This window comes from Pseudonaja textilis, chromosome 10 (assembly GCF_049901715.1).
Source record: "Pseudonaja textilis isolate UNSWEBS1 chromosome 10, rPseTex1.2, whole genome shotgun sequence".
Lineage (NCBI taxonomy): Eukaryota > Metazoa > Chordata > Lepidosauria > Squamata > Elapidae > Pseudonaja > Pseudonaja textilis.
Window position 1 is genome coordinate 25,799,466 of NC_141999.1, and position 10,092 is coordinate 25,809,557.

A 10,092-nucleotide genomic window follows, 5' to 3' on the forward strand; every position below is an offset into this window, starting at 1 on the left:
GCTCAACGCACGGAAAAGCCACAGGGGAATGAACCGAACCTGGCTTAGCTGGACCAGCCCTTCTCCCTTGTCCCAGGCAGGGCGGGGGTGGCGGGTGGGGGGGCGTCCTGACATTTCCACGGCCCGTCAGCAGCAGCACTGCGGGGTGTGAGAGACAACCCTTGCTGCAGCAGGTGCAAAGAACTCAGGCCTTTGGTCGGTCCAGCGGTCAGTCGGGGTGGGGGGTGGGGAGGAATGGCACGACTTTGGGATCAGCTCCAGCCCACCCCCGCCTGGGAGAAGTGCAGCCGTGTCCTTGAGGGTCCCCCTCGCCTGAGGGCCCCATCAACTGCACCCACCGCTTGTGGAGGCCATGGGGCACCTCTTGGTTTCTTCCCATCCCCCCTTCCAAGCGTTGGGAGTGAGACCCCGACTCCCACTGGCCACAGCCCTTAGCGACTGACTCTCCCTTCGGAGGCCGAGTAACGCTCCCTCTGGGGCTGCTGGGCTGCCAGTTGCCTGCAGTTTGGGTTGTGGAAAGGGAACTTCACGAAGACAGCAGGGTCGCTCAAAGAGGAAAAGCCCAAGGGGAACATCAGGCCAGCCATAAAACAAACTTACATAGGAAAAGGGATCAAACAAAAAGTATTGAAGGATCCCTATAGACAAAAGCCTAAGTAATTAGGAAAACTAGACAAATAAGAAAAGGAAACCCTTACAAACACAGGACAGACCAAATATGCAAAACAAACAGACAAAAGACACAAAAAATATAAATTACAAAAAGAGACAAACGGGAGATTGCCACAAAACAAATATGAAAAAACCATTGTAAAGCTAAAAGAGATTAGAAAAAAACCGTTAATACAATCCAACCACCCTGTGGAGTTTGCCTTCCGCACCCCATGGAGTTTGCCCTCCGGCAGGAATAAAGACAAACTCAAACAGGATTTGAAACATTAAGCACAAATACAAACATTCACACGAAATCAACTCACAAAGGGAGAAAAGGGTATAAAAACCAGGGACTTGCCATAAGAAGCCAGCTAGCCCAGGAACGCAGACTTCTCGTTGTCCACCACCTTCCTGAAAAATAAAAAGATCCAGCTTTCAAGCAGTTGTCCGTATCCTTGCGTCGGCGCTCTCCCAGCGGGAAAATCGAATCCTCGGAAGAAAGGCATTTTGACACCTTTCAACAGGGTCTTGGAGTTGATCCAAAGCTTCGCCAATGAACATTCCTTGCCCTGAAGGCTCATGGTCCCTGAATCACAGCCTTTGGTGCCTCCTGCCCTCAAAATCCTCACCCGAGTCACTCCCTTGCCCATAAATGCAGGGAGGTGGGGGCAGAGACTCCTGCAGCTGCCCTCAGGAGGGGGCCTCCACCCTCCTTGCATTCAGGGCCACCAGAGCGTGGCTCCGAGATGACCGCCTGCAGCCTGCAACCTTGAGAGCTTCTGGGTCTCTGGTGCAAACCCTCCCGCATCCCTTCTGTGGCTGCCACCTGCTCCTCTTCTACTTCTTTGGGGGATTGGTCACACCCAGCTCACCTCTCCCTGGCTGGGCTGAGCAGAAGGGGGGCCCAGCTGGACAGTAGAGGCCTGGGACCACGGACATCACTCTCAGAAAGGGCAGAAAGGCGCTCTAGGCAGGCGTCACTCTCCTGCCTGGCTTGGAAGAGACCCGGAAGCTGGGATCCCTACTGGAAGCTTCCCAACCCCACAAGGGAGGAAATCCTCCTCTGTTGCCAACCCTGCCCCTTCTTATACTCCCTTTCCTGCCCCTCCGCTGCCCTTCAAGGGCCCCACCAAGGTCTCAACCTGGGCAGCAGCAAACGGCCCACAAAGGGGTTTTGCAAAGGGGGCCTGGAAGGCCCAGAGGGAGTCCTGTCAGAGGTAAGGCAGGGATCCCCCTGACTGTACGTAGGTGTGATGCAGAAACTTTTACCAGAATTGCCAGGAGGGGTGAGGAATATTGGCAGGGTGTGCAACTGTTGCTTGGATCCACACTGGCTGTGATTTGGTCAACCCTGACGTGCAAAAGGTTCACCAACGTGGGCCCAAGGAGCCACCTGCTCAACCTTTGGATGGTTCAGCGACCGGGGACAGGAATTGCAGAAGCTTTGGATCAGCTCCAGACCAGTCCTCTCTGGGAGAATCGCCTTGTGCTCCGGGAGGTTTCCAAAAAGTGGCCTTTCCCCCTTGCCACATTACCTGCCCCCCGGTTGCTTGCAGAGGGCAAAGATTCACAGGGGGACACGGGCATCGCCTGCCCCTTGCCTGTGCACCCCCACGCTTCCCAGCAGGGGACCTCCAGCCTCTCCTTCCCCTGAATGAGTGGCAGCCCTAATGGCCCTTGGCCACAGTGCCTAGCAGCCCCCTGCCCTGCAATTGGCCACTCGCCCCCAGACCGCTGGGCTGCCAGGCCTCAGAACCGGAAGACAACTGGGCAACGGAGTTGAAAGGGGATGTGGAGGTCAGCTGGTCAAAGCCGCAGCTCAGGCAGGAGCCCCTGTCCTATTTCAGGCGAACGGCTCTCCAATCTCTCCAGGGAGGGAGATCCCACGACCTCTGTGGAGAAGCCTCTTGAAAAGCCCCTTGGAGTTGACCCAAAGTCCAGTCATGCACTCAATGGAAGCTCCTTGCCCTCCATATTCCTGCTCGCTCTGCAGAGCCTTTGCTCAATCCAGCCCTTTGACTGAAGCCTCCATTTTGGTTTTGGCCCAGGACGGGGGAAGGAAACTCCACTTCAAAGGCTGCTTTTCTGCCTCCACCCCCCAAAATAAATGAATGGTAAATTGCATCATCTATGAAATGACTTTGTGGCGGTCACTATAGTGGGTCTTTGACACAAGCGATGGCTGAAGTTGGTGCAGCCTTGCCTTAGAAGGAAAGTGAGGTAATTAAAGAATGAAAGTATTGTTTAATACAGGTCCTGAGTGAAGCCCCCGCCCACCTCCCTTTTGGCCCCTGAGCCGCCTCCAGCTACAAGAAATCTGAACTGGCAGAAAGGCGCCCTAGGCAGGCGTCCCCCTCCTGCCTGGCCTGGAAGGGACCTGGGCTGTTGCACAACCTGGAGGGTGAGGTGGGCGTTGCATTTCTGTCCGGATCTTGCATTAGGTCCTCGGAGAGCCAGGCTGACACTTGGAAGTGCAGGAGCTCCTGTCCCCATGGATCTCCTGGGAGCAGGGACCCTCCTCCTGGCCGCCTGCCTGGCCGGCCTCCTGGCCCTCTCCTCCTGGCAGCGAATGCGCAGAAGGGGCAAGATGCCCCCTGGGCCCAGACCCCTCCCCCTGATTGGGAACCTGCTCTGGATAGACCGAAACAACCTGCCCAAGTCACTCATCAAGGTAAGGCCTCCTCTGCCCCTCCCCCCCCCACCCCCGCCTGCTCCTTCCTGCCTTCAGCCTGACCAGCTCAAGTGGCCGTTGCTGGCCTTGGACTCCCCGGTATTGAAGGCCAGCCGGCTGGAGGACCCCAGGACCCCAAAGGGCCTTGGAGAGTGGAAGAGGTATCGGACTGCTTGGTTGGTTGGTCAGGTGCTGTGGAGTCCTGGTGGTCTCTTAGCCACCCAGCAGGTAGATATTCCCCAGGGAGAGCAACCCAGCCCCTGCCGTTCTCTTCCCTGCCAGGGCTCCTGCGTCCTGAGGACAGCCAGAGGCGGTCTCCTTCTGTGCACTGGACCGGGGTCTGGAGGGAAGAGGGGCGGAGGGGGATGTGTCCTCTCCATTCAAACACCCAGCTCCCCTTCCTTGTCTGGCTCCTTAAGGGTCTCGTCATACAGCCCGTTGGGTGCAGCTGGTGGGCTGCAACTATTGCTGGGAAGAGGGCAGAGACCTGACTGCAGAATCGCCAGGAATCCTGGCTGGCCAAAGAGCCCCTGTCCTTTCGTGAGAGCTCTAGAAGGAGAGCCGGGTTAGTCCAGGGGGGCCAAAGACCAGGGAGAGCCTCCCCCCCACACACATCTGGAGAAAAGGCATCGTCAGCTTTTCCCAGCTGCCTTCCCTCAAACGGGCTTCTTCTCCGAAGGTGCGAATGGGGAAGCGGCGCTCCCTGTCTCCTGTGGATTCTGGACCAGCAGAGATTTCCTGACGCAGCTCTCATGAAAGCTTCCTCCTTTTCGTAAATCTCTTATTCAGAAAAGCCCCCCTGGCCCCCACCCAAACTCCCCCTGAATTTTTAAAATACTTATTGTGTGAAAGAGAGGCTACAGCCCACGTACAGCAGACCCGGACATATGCTAAATCTGCTTTAATACCAGTACAGCTTCCTTTCCTGTTGGATTTCTTGACAGCAACCAGGCAGACAGGAAGTTGGGGGCAGAACTGCGGGGTCCCTGGGAGGGTGGAAAGTGCTTCTGAGCCAGAGGGCACCTGAGGAGTCAGCCAGGAATGATCACATCCACCTGGGGAGGGGCAAAACAGCCCTCCTCCCCAGCCCCTGAGGGTCCCAGGGGTTGAACCCTGCTGTCGAATAAAGATAATCCACAGCAGGAGCCCCACCCCATGGATTCGCCCACTGAGACCCTCTGCCCAGCAGCTCCTGCCCAGGGTCTCATCTGGTCAGCTGGGGGAAGATGCTCGTGAGGACCAATTCGGTTCTGCCGGCCAATCCTCTCTCTCCTTCTCTTTCCCGGGTTCTCCGCAGCTGAGCGAAAAGTACGGGCCGCTCTACACACTCCAGCTGGGCCCCCGGCGCATCGTGGTGCTGTGCGGCTACGAGGCCATTAAGGAAGCCCTGGTGGACCTGGGGAACAAGTTCCGGGACCGGGGACAGCAGGCCAGTTTTGACTGGATCTTCCAGGGCCACGGTGTGTTCCAAGACCTGCCTCCCCCCATGACTCAGAGGCGACTTTTGCTTAGGCAGCACCTGCGGGGGAAGTTACAGCTCTGCTGCCTGCACCGCTTCTGCTTGTTGGGAGGCCTTTCTGGGTCCCAACACCCCTTTGGCCCCCTCCCCACCCTTGTCTTTTGCCCTGCAGGAGTTGCCTTCAGCAACGGGGAAAAACCCATCCACCTGCGACGGTTCTCCATCACGACCCTGCGCAATTTCGGGGTGGGCAAGAGGTCCATCGAAGAGCGGATCCTGGAGGAAGCCCACTTCCTGCTGGAAGCCCTGAGGGGCACAAAAGGCAGGTGGACTTCTGTTGCCCCCAGAGGCGGGCCAGGGGGCAACCCGGGGGCTGGAGAAAATGGCACAGGCTTGGCCAAGGAAGCCCAAAGATCCAGAAGGGGAACCTGGCTCATGCCATCCAAGCCAGCTTTGTCAAAGGCACCAAGACCACCAAAGGAAGGTTCCCCTTCCCGCAGTGCCCCCACCTGCCAGCCCACCCTCAGGTCCGCCCAGAGTGTTTCGTTAGCTGCTTCATGGGGCAGAGTTTCTATTTGCTCTGGCTTCCCCAGCCTGGCCAGCCCTTGGCACAGCAGCTTGCAGCTGGCTCTGGCTCAGGGTCCATGTCCCCTGGGTTCTCTTTGCCTGCAAAGCAAAGGCTGCGGCCCACATTCCCCGGCTGGCTTCAGCGGTGGGCACCCCTGAACTCATCCCATTTCCGAGGGTCCAGCCCCCCCCCCCCCTCGGCCCAGGGTGGCGTCCACAGCATCTACTGCTCTGTTTGAGCCCCTGGCAAGGACTCTAGCTGCCAAAGGGTGTGTCCCCCCCCCTCCGGCCTCCCTGCTCCCCAGGAGGCAGAGGTGAAGCCAGGAGCGTTTGGGGAGGGGTTGAGCCTGGCAAGGCAGAGACCCTGCAGTCCCTGCAGGAGCATCAAGAAGGGCCTCTCTCCCCCCAGGGGCCCCCTTTGACCCCACCTACTTCCTGAGCCGCTCCGTGTCTAACGTCATCAGCTCCATTGCCTTTGGCAGCCGCTTTGACTACGAAGACCAAGAGTTCCTCTCTTTGCTGACCGCAGTGAATGAAATCTTTCGCTTCAGCTCCTCTGCCCGAGGACAGGTACCCAGCCCCCTGCTCCATTCTGCTGCTTCTCCTTGGGGAAGGCATCAGCGTTCATTCGGGGTTCTGAACCCCAAGGCACTGGGGCTGAAGTCCTTGACGAGAAGCGACGGAGGCCCCCTTTTATCTGCCTACTTCGGGTGCCCTCACGAAATGACCCCTTCCAGAACCTTTTTCCCAACGTGGGATGAGATAGAATGCCGGGGTTGAAATAGACCTAAAGGGGCATCTACTCCCCTCCCAGTGAAGGCGGTTGGGCAGCAGTTGGCTCTCTCCTCCCCCAGGTGAAGGAGGACCTCCTTCTGCAGACCTGAAGAAGCAACTCACCTGGGGGAAGAAGGAAGGGTCAGGCACCCACAGGTCTCCTGGGACCCATCACCTCTCCTCCCAGGCCTCGCCCTCCTTGTTCCACCTCAGCTACACTTGCCAAGGACTTCTTCTCCCAGTAAATCCTTCCTTTCTTCCCTTCTCCAACCCGCAGCTCTTGGACATCTTCTTTGAAATTGTGCAACGCATCCCTGGCTCACATCAAATGGCTTTCAAGAGGTTTTGTGAGCTGAAGGAATTTGTGGCCAAGAAGGCAAAAGCCCACCAGGAGACCCTGGACCCCAACTCCCCACGGGATTTCATTGACTGCTTCCTGGTGAAAATGCAGCAGGTAGAACGGGGGGTGGGGGGGGCGGGGGGCGGGGGACCTGATTAATGCCCACAGAGATGCAGGCTCGGAAATACTTACCACGTGAATGGGAGCAGATACAACCCTTTGGGAGGTTCTCCTTCCAGGGGTCTTTTGAAAGGAACTTCCCCAGATTTCTTCCCCACGAGACCCCAAACAAGCAGACAAGTGTGTAAGCCAGGTGTGGACCACAGTTCAAATCAACCAAAAGCCAGTGTGGGACAGCAACGTCAGCCTCATCAAGGTTCGGGCTGTGCAGACTTCCAGAGAGGCTCCGACACCAGCAAATTAGGAGAGCTGCGAAAGCTCTTGATAAAAACTTTCTCTTTTCTCTCACCAAGGAAGAAAACAACCCCAACTCTTTCTTCTCCATGGAGGAACTGGTGGCAACCACGCTTAACATCTTCTTTGGTGGGACGGAAACGGTCAGCACAACTTTGCGTTATGGGTTCCTGATGCTGCTGAAGTACCCAGAGGTGGAAGGTAATTTCCATGGCAACAGATAAATAACCCCCCCCCCGCCCCCCAGCCAGAGAGCAGGAGGGTGGTTGGGACAGTGGAGACTCCAAGGCCCAACTCCTTCTCCCGGGTAGCAGTTGAGGGGTTTGTTGGAGTCCCATCACCTTTTGTCCAGGAGGAGCAGCCCTTCCTCCTCCCTCGTTGTCTTGGCTGGGACTGAGAAGGACCGGAGGAAGTCACCCAGGGAACTTCTCCAGCTGCGAGTGGAGCCTGGAGTTTTCTATTACTCTTTCTGATCTCTCCCCAGAGAAGATCCACGAGGAGATTGACCGTGTCATTGGAGTCAATCGGACTCCCAGCATGGAGGACAGGCTGCGGATGCCCTACACGGAAGCCGTGATTCATGAGATGCAGAGATTTGGGGACATTCTCCCCATGGCACTGCCACGGCGTGTCACCCAAGATGTCCAGTTTAGAGGGTACACAATTCCCAAGGTATTAAGGGGGGAGATCTCTAATCCCACGCTTCAGCACCCACTCTGAGGTAGTCCTCAAGGGTATCAGTCTTACACATAAGTTGGAACATAGTTCCCATCATTCTCAGCCAGAATAATTGATGCTATTTCCTGCCCTCAGGGGACCGAGGTTTTCCCCATGTTGGGAACAGCGATGAGAGACCCCAAACATTTTGCAAGACCGGAGAAGTTTGACCCCCAACACTTCCTGGATGAAAAGGGGCAGTTCAAGAGGAAAGAGGCATTCATACCCTTCTCCACTGGTGAGCCCCCACCCCACCATTTCTCAAGCCAGAAAGTCACCTCAGACAACCCTCTCGAAGACCCTCCCCCCAAAGGTCACCCAGTTTCCTCCCTGCCCCTCCCCGGAATGCAGAGGGCTGGTCCAGAAACACAACCTGGCCCCAGTTTTGAGTTTCCTCCACAAAGCACAAATTCAAAAGCGATGCTGAGACCACCGAAAGGGCCCCCAAGTCCTCTGTTGCCACTTCAAGGGCCCCATTGGGGAGGCAGGCAGGTTTTTCTGTCTTCTGCACAGTAGTGGATTTTTAAGCTGTGCAGATGCAGATAGATAAACTCAACAAGATGTCCATAACAAAGTACATTGATTGCTTCATCAGGTATCCTCATAACTCCCATTTGTGATGAAGTTCTTCTTTAATGACCAATCCTTTGCATATCTGCCTTGTAGTAAAAGATGGTTATCTCCTAACCCATCTCGTAGCAATAGAAAACAACTGCCATGAGTTAGGGAGTTCAGGCAAAAGTGAGGAACACTCCCCACAACCCCTCGAGGGTCAATTTAGTGACCAATCAGGATTACAGATGTGGTCATGTGACATAGACTACATTTCCCAGGATACCTTAACTACATTTCCCACGAAGCATTCCCTTAAGGGGACAGCTCCCAATTCCTAATTCATCTATCCAATTCCCATAGATTGGCTGGGACAGCACCCAGGGGGCCCTCCTGCCCACCGGCCTCCTTGCTCTGGTCTTTTGCAGGAAAGCGCTACTGCTTCGGAGAACATCTGGCGCGTGCTGAGCTCTTCCTCTTCCTCACCAGCATCCTGCAGCACTTCCACTTCAAGTCAGCTATGCCCCCTGAAGACATCGACCTCTCCCCAATGTTGGTGGGGTTTGGCACGATCCCAAAGGCCTATGAGTTCTCTGTCATCCCCCGCTGAGCGAGGGGCCCTCTGGCGCCTTTGCCACATCTGCCCCTGTGCCCACTAAGGACATGGCTCTCTTGCGGAGGGCACCGCAGCTGCCTCTCCATCTCCAGAGAGCCTGGCACCTACGGGCACCCCCTCCCCTGCGTTGGGTTCCGCCTCCTGCTCCTCTCCCCAGCATCTGTGCCCTTTCCTGCAGCAGCTCCAGGCAGGCCGGCTTCGGGGGGGGCATGGAATATAGCTGGTGTTCAGGTCTCCCCCTCCTCAGACAGTCTCTGTCCTCTGAAGTTGCCAACTCAGGCGAGTTTCCATTTTGCATCAATATCCTCCGTCTGTTGATTTTTCCATATTGAAATAAACAGTTTTCCCAAACCTAAAATGGATGTGGGTGAAGTTCAAGGGTCCTGTGCCAGCAGGCAGAGCTGGAGCTTGAGGCTGGTGCCAGCCGGTGCCAGCCGGTGCCAAGAGCAGGCCCGTCCTTCCTGAGCAGAATTCCTGCTTCTTCCACCCTGATGCGGGAAAGGTTCCCCTTGCAGAATCCCTTCCAGGCTACCTGGCAAAAGAGCAGCTGAAATTCCAGGATTCCCTTGCAACCCCTGAAGCCCAGGCGCAACAATCCGGGCTCCTCTTGGCTTCCGTTTGGCTTTGATCGGCCCCAGAACCTCCCCAGAATCGGAGTCCCCAGGTCTCCTGGCATGTTCCTCTGTGATTAAATGCCAACTGCCCAGCCCACCCTCCCCCCCGTTGCTTTCCCTGCAGTCTTGCCTGCTGAGCTTCCGGGTCAACCTGCAAGGCGGGTGGCACATTCACGAAGAGGGAAACGGAGGCAAGGAACAAGCCTCCCTAGCAGGGGATGTGTCTCCTTGGGTTGACGACTGTCACGCTTTCCCCCGAATTGGATGCTGCTGCATGAAAAGGAGCTCAGGCCTCTGGGCAGCAGAAGGAGCCCCCCTCCCAGGGACCCCCAGGCAGCCACGCCTATCCTGGGGGGGGGGGAGTGGAAAGAAGGGGGTCCCATCTGGAAGGAGTCAGGGGGCATTTCCAGGAGTGCCCGTGTTCTGCCCATCGGCCTACCCTCCCTAGACCCAGATGTGGATCTCCCTCCCCCCAAATGTCTGCTGGCATGCAAGGCAGCTCCTGGCCTCTCTCTGCCAGGGACAAGGCGACCCCCCCCCCCAAACATACCGGTCCCATTCCACCCCCACCCAGCCTTCCCCCCCAAGCTCTGCTTCCCCCTCTGAAGCTCTTACTTCATGCTGTGCCCCCAAAGAGCGAAATTACAGGCCTTTCCCTGCCGTGTAGGGGCAGCGGTCGAAGGTGGCAGCAGTCAGCAGTTGCCCCTCCTGCCA

General features: G+C 56.8%; 1 protein-coding gene across 1 annotated transcript; it reads left to right on the top strand.

Moving 5' to 3' along the window:
- Nucleotides 1-3,063: 3,063 nt before the first annotated feature.
- Nucleotides 3,064-9,458, top strand: LOC113450319 (cytochrome P450 2A13-like). The gene is made up of 9 exons (XM_026721494.2): nt 3,064-3,325; nt 4,623-4,785; nt 4,957-5,106; nt 5,761-5,921; nt 6,403-6,579; nt 6,939-7,080; nt 7,364-7,551; nt 7,693-7,834; nt 8,577-9,458. The coding sequence occupies exons 1-9, from the start codon at nt 3,146-3,148 to the stop codon at nt 8,756-8,758; spliced, it is 1,485 nt and encodes a 494-aa protein (XP_026577279.1). The 5' UTR covers nt 3,064-3,145; the 3' UTR covers nt 8,759-9,458.
- Nucleotides 9,459-10,092: the final 634 nt, after the last annotated feature.